Here is a 12779-nt window from a genome sequence, read left to right as displayed (position 1 = left end):
AAATATTTATCACGGAGCAGCAGTGATTTTGACAGTGTGCTCATGCTTTTGACAGCACTCGCCTGCTGCAATACTTATTGGAGTAAACACGGACAATCCAATATCGTTGTTCTGTTGAATGCTAGCGAAAGAACTTGAAAGAAAGCCAGGCGTACAATATCATCTATCAACCAGCCCGTCAGACTTGCTGTAGAAATAAAATAAATAAAAAGTTACTGATAATTGTCAATTTAGGAAGTGATACATGCAAAGAGAACCTATACTCTTTTTAGTAATTAGGTTTAAATAAGTTAGTAAAGACAAAATTAAGAAGTATAGTATATGTGTCTTTCTGAAAGAGGACGTCATTTTGAAGTTCATATTTATATTAAGTGCCTCTACTGTGACATGTCTCCATGCTTTAATGTTCAAAAAGCTCTATATTTTTCTCATACTGCCTGCACCTCTTTTCACCCTCTGTCTGAAAAGAGGCCAGTCTGCTCTGATTGGTCAGCTGGCCGACTCTGTTGTGATTGGTCAACAACTTAGAGATGTCCTGCCCCCTAGCCTATCACGCTGGAGCGCTAGCCAATAGAAGCACAAGTGTTGCGTAGTGATGTTACGAGTAAACAAAGGAGTCCAATTCAAGGTGTTTCAGGCAGGGGGGGGGGGAGTGTGTGGGAAATAAACTCCCTCTGTAGGTAACACAGGGATTTTAGCCGTTGCAGACCATTTACATGCACTAAAACCTATAGAAGACTACAGCTCATCCAGAATGCAGCGGCTCGTCTGGTCTTCAACCTTCCTAAATGTTCCCACACCACTCCGCTCCTCCGCTCCCTTCACTGGCTTCCGGTAACTGCTAGAATCCACTTCAAGACACTGGTACTTGCGTACCATGCTGCGAATGGATCTGGCCCTTCGTACATCCAGGACATGGTTAAACCGTACACCCCAGCGCGTGCACTACGCTCTGCATCAGCCGAACGACTCGCTGCACCCTCGCTGCGAGGGGGACCCAAGTTCCCAACGGCGAAAACACGTGGGTTTGCTGTCCTGGCTCCAGGATGGTGGAATGAGCTCCCCATTGAGATCAGGACGGCAGAAAGCTTACACATCTTCCGGCGCAAACTGAAAACTCATCTCTTTCAACTCCACTTCGAGCGATAGAACTATTAACAAAGCACTTATATACTAATAAAGGACTGGCTTACCTAAAGCCAGTTGAGTAGCACTTGAAATGTTTGGCTCTATGAAACCTGATGTACTTATATGATTCTGTTTTCTTCAAGGTTGTATCTTCTTGGTCGAACGCACTTATTGTAAGTCGCTTTGGATAAAAGCGTCAGCTAAATGCAATGTAATGGAAAGGGAAAACCCCAAAAAGCATAATAGGGCCTCTTTAACAAATTATTGGCAATGATTGTATGAATCCAAATTCATTCATACGTGCAAAGATGATCGATACTTTTCTAATTCCTTAATGTATTATAGTTTTAATAGATTAGTCAAGACAAAATAAGGAAAGTACTGTATACACCATGTGTATCTTTTTAATTCAGGCCAACAGACGTCTACTAAAGACACAGATGTTAAAACATTTCATCCCCATAATGGACACTTTTTTTTTTCCAGCCGCAGATGAGATAAACATCATCTCTGAGTCTTGTCTACATGATTCATTTCATTTACAGAACATAATCATATCTGCATGCTGCATATTTGCCCGCTCTCCGTGACATTAGGCGATGTCTTCCACCGGCAGCTCGCAGCGAGTAACTGGAGTAACCTCAAGTAAATAAGTCGCTGGCATGGATCAGAAGACACGTCTTCACGCTTGAGCACACACATTTAAAATGCCACCAAAACACCGTCCCAGATTCTGCCCTCAGTCAAATGACATCAAGTGCTCACTTACAGGTCCCTGAACGCCCCAGTATGAAGCAAAATCAGCCAGCGGGCAGTACATGGAGCAATCAAGAGATAAGCATCCCATTTAACGCGAGTAAAAAATCCAACCCGCAGAACGTGGCGGTGTGTCTCGCGTTATCCTGCTGCGCCGCTGGATTCAAACAAGAAGGGTATAACTAGGTCAATGGCGCTGTGTAAACTGTTTCACTTTACCCCGTGCTGGACTCAAAATGGAGTTGGCTGAGGTGAAGGAGTGTGTGTAGGAGAGAGAAGATCAGTGATTCAATGTGACAGTTATCAGCGTCCTCTGGCTGGTGAGAGGACTGTGCTGCAGAGCCCCGTAGCGCTTAGACTACGGCAGGTAAGGAGATGACTCACAGAGAAACAGAACATGGTGTCCAAAGAGCGAGGAGCAGGAGTGGGATAAAAAACAACGAGAAAATAAAAAGCAAAACACCTTTCCCTCTGTGAAACATAAGAATACCTTCTGCTTTTTGATTTATTTAAGGCAGTTCAACCTCTCTTAAACTACCCACTTAAACTGTCCATAAAGCATTAGCTGTCTTGGGCATTTAATACATATTTATTTGGAGTTCTGACAACTAAATAAAAATAAAAAAACATCTCACCAATGGCTGCTTTCTGACTCTCTTGCAACAGAGGAATTGACAGTGGTGGAAAAAGTATTCCGATTCTATGCGTGAGTGAGAGTACTAATACCACACTGTAAAAATACTCAATTTCAAGCAAAACAACTGCATCGAGTAAAAGTATTAAGAACTAATAGGAGAATGTATTCAATTATTTAGATTGGATTCATATTCATTCTGTTAACCCAAATACAGAGGAATAAATAGTAAAAGATTGGCTTCCAGAGTACAAGTATAAAGTAGCAACATGGAAATACTCAAGTTTCCAGATTGTGAAATGTTCTGTTATCTTCCGAATAAATAAAGATATATTTGTCTTACCTGAGTTGAGTGAAACGGTGTCTTTCTCCCATGATACAACATTGACGTAGGCCTCAACAGAAGCAGGGATAATGCACTTGAAGACGGCTACACTGCCTCTCATGGCCTTCTGGTCGGCCACTCGGACTGTGTAGGGTTCCCGTGATACTAGGGAACAAAAACAGAAACAGAAATATATTTCTCATTCATAAGAGAACATTACTGTATACATTTTTTACCATTTTTGCTGCAGGCACGTGAAGCCTGTAACTACCAACCACACATCCTGAAGTTTATGCTTTTCTTTGTTTAACATCATAAATAGACACATTTTTAACCAAATGTATCGATTAAGTGCCGGAATCTTGTTGAATATGGTGATTGGTAATTGTGTGTTGTGTTAACACCTGCCTATGTGGGTGTGCCTGGTTCATTGGACTGTGCCATTTTCCTAAAACTTAAGGGGTGTTTAAAGAAGCCACTTCACCTAAGCGACAGCCATATTTTAGAAGGGAAGAGTCTTTTCTCCCCTGCACTCAACTATGGTTTGGCCAGCATTGTTATAACTTCCTGCAGTGTGGAGAGGAAGGCCATGTCAGGAGGAGGAATCAGCTGAGCATGTAGTACTGAGAGTATGGGGTGTAACGGTTCACAGAAGTCACGGTTCGGTTCGTACCTCGGTTTGGAGGTCACGGTTCGGTACAACAAGAAAAAGCAAAAAAAAGTCCCAAATGCATAATTCCAGGTTTGTTGTTATTTATGTTTGAACAGTAGTGCAAGTTTCAGTTTAAAAATAAAGAACTCTGACATTTTGAATAATTAACTGTATTAAACAGTTTAAAACAAACCACAAACAGTTCCACACACACTCAGATGGCCATATTATCTATAATGGCTGATGTCAAACAAAAAGGTTTCATCAAGCTGTAAAACTAAAAAGAATGTCTTGAAAATATTACATCATAAATAATAAGAAAATGTTTCAAGAGCGCAAAGTCGTTGAAAAACATTATGCCAAAAGCTTCCGTTATTTATTTTGGTCTCTCGGCTCTCATGTTTATTGGCTTCTTAAAAACAGCGGGGATCAGCTGTTGAACTGCTGTTGTCTTTGGCCGGGCTCCGGTGAGTGGCAAATCTGGGTGATGCCTTCTGATATGATTTACCGCACCACTGTAGAACAACGCCGACACACCGTCCTCGTCCGATCCACCACTCGCACACTTCATCGTTATTGTAGTCCACAGGGAACCCGAAATGTTCCCACACAGCTGATTTAAAAGAAGCAGGTGGGTTCTAGCTCCTGTGTGTTATCTGAAATCGCCATACTAACTTTTCTTCTTCTTGTATTTTGTTCGTTTTGTTGTTGTGTTTCTTCTTGTTCTTCATTTGTCGTTTAAGGGCGGCTGGCAAACAGCTTTTAGGCGTAATACCGCCCCCTGGATTATAAATAGTGTAGTGGATACTGCCCTGAATGACAGACTTTTTTCCCACTCGTAAAAAAAAGCGTATTCGTCGTGTGACTGCGTGTGCCGAACCGTGACGTCTGAACCGTGACGGTACGGGACGAATACGGATACCGTTACACCCCTATGTAACACATAGAGAGAACAATTTAAGGAGTTAGGAAAAGTTAGTTTAACAATACTACTTGTTTTTTGTATAAAATGATACGATGTTATACTGGAAGAAGAACTACTTTTATTGACACCAGAGGTAAGAATCAAATGATATCAACATTTTTAAAAGGTTTTTCTGTTGAAGCCAAATAGGCAAGAGTCAAACAGGTGAGGAGATATAAAAAAAAAGGATGTGTATCACACTGTGCAATAAATACAAGTAAATATACCATCGTCTGGCAGCTGCCCCATTACCATCTACTTGTTTCTATTCACTTTTATAATGCTGTTGCTTTTTATTCAGGGTATATGTGATTATTATGAGGTGTTACATTACTGTACATTTGCCTCTTTACTTAATACTGTAATATTTTGCCTTTATCAGAATTGTCTCCTGCTGTAACAATGTCAATATCCCCTCTGTGGGACGAATAAAGGTAATTCTGATTCTGACTAAGCAATATTATCTCTGTGGCGGTCAAGAGTTAACTGTAATGTGTCCAAGAAATCTTTAAAATGCTCCGAAAAAATGTCAATCTATATTTTCAATCTGCTGAGAAAAAGTCCATACAAGTAGCTACTGAGTGGACTTTGTGGTGGGAATAAGCTAATTAAATAAACACAAATTATTACAATGTCTCTGACCAACTGTAACGGTTTGATATTTTTAACATGTACTCTCAGCCGATCTCCCTGAAACAGTGAGACATCCATCCATCAGACTCAGGTCAGTTAATTAAAGTCACGCTTTAAATGCTTTGAGCTTTTGCTCTTTGTCAAAGAAACATGACAGGGTTATTATAAGATTCTGGAAACCTGCACTTAATTAATTTAGACTACACACATTTATCAATCCCATGAATAAGTATTTTAAGTGATTGATTTTTGCACTGTATTCATACAAAAACCATCATGACTAAAACATATTATATATATATATATATACTGGTATTTTAGTCCCAACATTAAAAGTATGGCTCACAGAACTGATTGTAACACTGCACTTTGCCAGAAATCAATACATTGTACGTTTTCTAGATTTTGATCAAATCTAGCAACTCTCAACTCTCAACTCGCAAAAGGAAGTACATCTTGAGTGTTGTTTCTATTACATTTACATTGTTTGTATGGAAAAGAAGCATGGCAATACCGTGTTTAGTTATCTGTGTGCTTGCTTTTATATTTAATATATAAGTCTACTATTTTGCCTTTTATCTGTTTCGCTGTAAATGTCCCCGCTGCAGGACGAATAAAGGATTTCTGATTCTGATTGATGCTAACAAAATTTGAATCAAAAGGCCTAACTACTAGTACTGTTATTTAGGGCTGAACGATATACCGTGTCATGGCGATAACCGCGATATGCACATGCGCGATATTCACACCGCAGGGACGTGCGTTTTTTTGTTGTTTTTTTTAAAAATGCTAACGCACTTTAGCACAGAATTCAAAATAAAGATACCCTTATTACTTATCGAAACTGCACATACAATATATCCGATTAAAGCTGAGACTCCACAGATTATTTAAGTATAATATCTAAGCGATCCGATCTCGCAACAGGGGAAGCAAACACAGACATCACAACACGTACCTTTTACGGAGCTTTTACGGGAGATCGTCTCACCGTAGCTGTCAATCTGATCAAAAGACGTGTTCAATGGATGCACTCAAAACACATTGTTGAGGTTGAGCTGTGATAGACCAACGTCTTTTCGCAGAGCTTGCATTTAACTTCCTTCGGACTTGTAAGTGCGAAGTAGTTCCACGAGGAGGAACTCTTTTTACCTGCCGCTTTGTTCATCTTTAGTCGCACGTGTGAGGGAGAGGGGGGGTGGGGGCGGGGTCGGGGTCGGTGTGTAGCGTGCTGCAGCAGGCACGCAGGCTTCCTCCAAGTTTACAGTAAAACAAACTGGTGGTGTGACCAATGGCCATTTACAATTATTAATACTATTAATATTATTAGTCTATATTTTGGTTGAAACTAAGCCAGAAAAAAAAATAAACATAAATAATAATAAAAAAATATATAAATAAAATCGATTTTTAAAAATAATATTCGATTATGGAGACTGTAACGAATATTCGAATAATCGAATAATCACTGGCATCCCTAATATCTTGTATGTGCAGCTACGATAAGTAATAAGGGTACTTTTATCTTGAGTTCTGTGCCAAAGTGCGTTAGCATTTTTCGCTCAGGGGTCATTTAGATGCTTCTTATGAGACTTGTGTTTTGTTTTGGTAAACATGGTTTGTATCGTCAGTTAGCTGAGATTATTTCCGTTAATCTGGTATAACACATTAATAGGTTCTTAAATATTAAGGTCCCCTGAGACACAGTGTCTTGAAAAAAAAAAGTAAAGTACCCGCCGGGACTTTGGGGCTTAACAGGTTAAAAAAACCGCAATATATACCGCAGGGGGGGGAAAAATCGCGATGTCAGTTTTTGTCAATATCGTGCAGCCCAACTGTTATTAATACATGTATTTAATACTTTGAGTAGTGCTCCTGCCATTTCCCTCATCATCATTATTAAAGGAACCCCTGCTACTCGGAGCGTTGGACTCACCAGCTTTGATGTGGACATCCTGACTCCTGATCTTGCCGGAGGGGTTCTCGGCAGTGCAGTAGTACGTGTTGTCGTGGATCAGCTTGCTGAAGCTGGATGGCAGGAAGTTGAAGATCTGGAGGGTTCCATTGGGGTGGACGTGGCGGATGCCGGGGACATCGTAGATCTCCTCGCCGGTCGCCAGATACCAGCGTAGCGAGGCAGGGGGGCGCGCCACCAGCAGGACAGGGCACAGAGGTCCCTGTGGTGCTGGCAAATACTACCTCTTGCAAAGATGCATTGACAAAGTATAAGCTGGAATGTAGGTCCTCACTGAAAACTGCAAGAGAGGAAACACAGGATGTTCGCCGTTACAACCAGGTATTGTACTTCATCAATTTCCTGTAAACGGATGTTAGCAAAATCTTGAATAAAGTTCTTAAAAATTTCAAAAATTAAAAAGCACAAATAAGTATCACTCTAATGCCACCTAGTTGAAGTGCTTCCATTTGCGTAACATGATAAGTAGTTAAGGATTCATCATGTATTCCCATCCCAGGGACCTCGAGAACATGACATTAGCATAACTACTATCAATTATGAAATAAGGTCAGTTGCCTTGATCATGTTCAAGCTTTAATTCAAGCCAACATCACAGTAAAGAGACCAATGTCAAATGCAGTTTGTGAAGGAGCATTCTCCAGAGGACAGGAGGGTAATACATGTCAATGTTGGACCAATTAGCTCCACAGTAATCTACAGCTGTTTGATTTCAGAGTGAAGTCAGCACGTTTGCATCCGACTCTTTATATTTTGTATTTCAGGAAAATAATACTTGTACAGTATTTGTTGTGCGTATCTCAGCATGGTGACAAGCCCAGAGGCTGTGCACTAAATGGCTTACAGTGGCACTGGCAGCTGGCTTGGACCCTCCCTGGGGAGAAAACATTTTAGCACTTCATAAATTCCTAACAAGGTTTCAAATTGCAGACGTGTCCATCCTCTTCTCTGCTTCAGCAGCTCTCAGCCAGCAATGAGACACTTCAATTACCTACTCATGTACACACGCACATCATCCACCCAACTCTCATTTGTTGTTACAAAATAGGAATACTCATTTAAAATCATCAGCATACAAAAGATCAATACTGCAGCATTTTTTCTGCAAGAATGTGTTGACATATTGGATATCTGGACAATTGCACCAACTCTATAATGCAAATAACTCTGCACTCCCTGTTACAGAAAATGGTAAACCTATTCAGATCATGCAGACTGGTTGCGTGGATTTCTGTCTGACCACACACATTTTACGTTGTGAAAGATTTGAATGATGCCTAAGTAATAACATAAAACAGAATGTGTTTATATTGTTTCATTAATGATAACAGAGTTTTCTGTGTGCCTCACATTTCAAATTAAACTGAGGTCACCTAACTAGTAATATTTTTAGACAGATGAAACCAAAACCATTAAAGAGGAGTCCTTAAGAGGGATTTAATCAGCCAAATGATTGGAAACACCTGCAATAGAACAAAATCATATCACCTCTGATTCATTCATAACACATGATGAGATTAATACTTTTACTTTAGATCCATTACACTTTGCTCAAAATACACATGTACCCTAATTTAAGTTATTTGTAATGCCGGACTTATAAACTAGATTGTGGAAATATAAGCCGTCACCTTTGGGCTTACGTTAGCTAAAGGTAGCTGAATATGTCAACTATTAAAATGATATAACTTTTTTAAATCCCATCCCCTCTGATTCACAAGGATTAATACTTGTAATTTAAATGCACATTTTGCTCAAAATACCTACATACTTTAATGTAAGTAAAATTGTTTGAATGCACGATTGTTAAGCTAGCTGACATATGCTATCACCTATTGAGCTAATGTTAGCTAAACCTAGCTGAATGTGTCCCTTAGCAACTAGTTCACATTAATATAATATTCATTCTTGTGAAATAATATGAATAAATTCACATCACCTCTGATTCTGCATGATTAATACTACGTATCTTTATTTAAGTAAAGTGTTTTTTAATGCCAGTTTGTTAAGCTTGCAGACTTAATATATGCTAACACCTTTTGAGCTAACGTTAGCTAAACCTAGATGATTTTTTCCCTTAGCAACTAGCTCACATTAATAATATTAATTATTATGAAATAATATGAATACGTTCACATCACCTCTGATTCAGCATGATTAAAACGACGTACTTTTTTACTAAAGTATAGTCGTTTTTAATGCTTGACTGTTAAGCTAGATGGTGAAAATATAAGCTACAATCTACATTAACGTTAGCATCCAGCAACTAAGTCAAAAACAGTACAAGTCAAGTGTTTAACAACATATTGCTGTTTTTGGCATTGCAGATGTTGTAACAGGTGCTTTTTACAGTACAATACATAAAATAAGTGAAAATGACCAACAAACCTGTAGTTTTTTTCTCTTGTATTTGCTAACTAGCAACTCCCGAAATAAAAGACTGTTTACCTTCAGCTGCTGGTATGTCTGTCACTAATCAAAAAAGAGAAGACCTGTGTCTCAATTATTAAGATGAATACAATACACTGCTTATGTTAAAACCTGTACATATAACAACTTTTCACATATATATTTATGCAAATGATGCAAGCTGAGAGTTTAAGAAATATGTATAGCCTATTACATTATCAGACATTGTTATCTACCAGGTCCACTTGTAATGAAGTTACCCTTTGACTGGGACATAAATCTTCAGATATAAATATGTAACTTCATATTCCAGATAAAGAAGGAACAAGCAGACCATATGGCACTCACAGCCTGCAGCCTTTCCGTGGTGAAATACTGCAGTACAGCTTGTATCAAGGTGTCAGGCATGTCTACTGACTAAATCCATCTATTTCTTTGTAACTGTGCTTCCTGTCTTTCTCTGTATCCATGCTGATTTCATTTGTAAGTGCTAACAATGCACATTTCTGACTCACTCCTGCAAAAGCCTATTTGTTACTTCCATTTTTGAATTGTACAATGTGAAGACTAACAATGCACCTCTGGTTCTACACATTCTGTGTGTATGTTAGATGTTATCAATATGATACTGTGAAAAGCTCAACATGCTGGCAAGTGTACAAATAATATGGAGATTGATTTCCATTATAATTCTGTATTTCAATATAAAAACGTTTTTATTATGTGAATTAATCACACACAAACAAAAACACAAAGTATTCTGAATTGATAAAACCTGAATCCCTATGGAAATGAATAACTGTGCAAGGTAGATCCTGTGAATTTCACACCGCATTTTACAAATAAAAGACATTGATTCCAATAAAATATTAAGAAGGGTAGTATGCTCCCAGCAAGGTAACTTTTGTATACACTCCTGAACAGTCTCTTACATCAAAAAGTTTTAGCCAATTTGAATCTTTTAAAATGCGGTGGGAAAGTGTGCTGGGTTTCTCAGTGGGTCTGTGGCACAGGCCAAGATGAAAATAATACATCAAAGTCATATTAAATTCTGATTCATTCTCTTTTTTCCAGCTGGCACGGGGAGTATCAATCTTCCCGTAGCTCTGTTGAAAATACGGACTGAACCCATGGGGGGGGGGAGAGGATCAAAACCCCACCTGTTCATGGACACCGCTCAAGGTTAGTGAAAAGTGGAAGACACTTTGAAATCACTCATGTGTATATTTTAAAACACACTGCTGTTGTATTCAGTAGACATTTTCTTTGTGAATAAGGCATGGGGATTATAATTTAGACCCTTTGTAAATGTCTATATTGTCTAGTAGTGTAATGTAAAAGCAACATGCCTAATTGATCATACTGATAAGTGAAGATTGTTTTTCCAAACACATTTGCAAAAAAATGACATTTTCTGCTTAAAAAAAACAGACACAACTGGCACACATCAAAGCTGTCTGAAAATACAATCTAGGTACTTAGTTAATTGAGACTTTGAACGTTACAGCGCCACAATACAGCTGGAGAGGAGTAGATCAAAGAAGTGTGCCTTTGCCTGGTAAGCTTCTATTCTATTTTTGAGAAATTGGATTAGGATTGATGTCATTGCTGTTTTGATATTCGTCTATCTCACATATGAGAAGTACATGAGAGCAACTCAATTTGGACTGGCTGAGTGATAGCGAGATTGATTACATTTAAAAAAGGAACTACGAAGGAAGGGTGCATATCACCGCGCTATACTCGTTTTCCTAATTGACTAAGCTCAGGTGCCACAAATGCTCCGATGACGCAGGTACACCCCTCCCCCCACCCCAGACCTCACGGAGAGCCCTGTGTGACGCCCGAACAAAAGGCCCGACCACTTACTACATTGCCCGAGAGGAAATCAGTAATTGGCATAATTTTTCATGAGCTCAACCGTAAAGGTGAAATAAATGACACTGCTCAATAATGCATCGTATGCATCTATAATTGACTGTGATTTTTTCTTTCATGGGTTATCGTTTCGGAGAAGAACATAAGGAATGTTTCATTTAAATCTTTCTGTCAGATATGCCAGTATTGTTGACTCTATTGAGATGACATGGTTTGAAAATGTGAAGCCTTTCATTAAATATATGTTTTGTTTTTGCAGATGCTTGCACTCTTTATTCTTTTTGTGCCAATCTGCATTATAAACTCATTTGAACTGAAGGCTGCATTACACAACTACAGTTCTGTAAATACTTAATGTACCTTCTTGACATTTAAACACTTTTAAATTGAATGATTACCTCAATTTAGGCACTTATTCATGTCGTTTGTAACGAAATAAGTATAACTGTTTTGTGTTTTTCATTATAAGAAAACTAGTTTATAAAAAATAAAAAACCCGTGTAAACTCTATGTGATTTAGGAAATCAGCCGCAGTAACGTTTTCACAGACTTACAATATGATTAACAACACCGATGGTTCAGCACCGTCACAGGATTGTTATGCTTCACACAATAGAGCTGATCAGCTGACAGGGTGTAACTAACCATGACAGTGCGTTTTCACAGCCGCTGGCGCGCTTCATTTAAGTAAACGTGCAATCAATGCCGATGGGAGCAAACGGCAGGTAAAGATGAAATCATCATCATCAAGAATATTTTCAATCTTATATTCACAGCTTAAAGAGGCCTTGTTCTGCTTTTTGGGGTTTTCCCTTTCCTGTAGTGCGTTGTGTTTTTGTGCATGTAAATGGTCTGCAGAGGCTAACATTCCCAGTGTTCCCTCTCTCCCACACACTCCCCCTTTGCCTGAAACGCCTCCATTGGACTCCCATTGTTTACTTCCAGAACATAATAACATAACTTTTTCAGACAGAGGGTGAAAAGAGGTGCTGCAGCACAGGCAGTATGAGAAAAAAATGACCTTTTTGAACATTAAAGCATGGAGACATGTCCCAGTAAAGGCACAACATACTAATATGAATCTGAAAATGACAATATGATGTCCTCTTTTACAGTTGTTATTAACAGTCTTGTAGAGTTGGTTTCTCTTTCTAATGTACCTACACTACTAAGGGAATGGTGTCTGTGCCATGTGGGAAACTGGTGACATCCTATCCTATGTTTCATGCTGCCACACTGGCTTTATTCATGAACACTCTGAAATGGGAGCAAAGAGAGAACAGCAAACAAGGAGAGGCAAAGAGAGAATCAGAGAGACAGTGGGGATTGATTCAGCTTCGCACATTTCATAGGGCACTCGCTTTGCATCTGTTGAGCTAGCAGAGCCATCGCCTGAGTTGTCATCGCTTGCCGTGGTAGCAGGAC

The 12779-nt window shown here is 39.1% G+C and overlaps 1 protein-coding gene across 1 annotated transcript in view; it reads right to left on the bottom strand.

Moving 5' to 3' along the window:
• The window catches only part of dscamb (Down syndrome cell adhesion molecule b), a 178907-nt gene that overhangs the window by 132142 nt on the left and 33986 nt on the right, over positions 1-12779 (bottom strand). The window contains 3 exon segments of the mRNA XM_034224586.1: positions 2862-3008; positions 7029-7236; positions 7238-7347. Coding sequence (XP_034080477.1) covers positions 2862-3008; positions 7029-7236; positions 7238-7347 — 465 coding nt within the window.

The sequence above is a fragment of the Gymnodraco acuticeps genome, unplaced genomic scaffold, assembly GCF_902827175.1.
Source record: "Gymnodraco acuticeps unplaced genomic scaffold, fGymAcu1.1, whole genome shotgun sequence".
NCBI classification, from domain to species: Eukaryota; Metazoa; Chordata; class Actinopteri; order Perciformes; family Bathydraconidae; genus Gymnodraco; species Gymnodraco acuticeps.
This window is presented reverse-complemented; position numbering and strand designations above follow the sequence as displayed.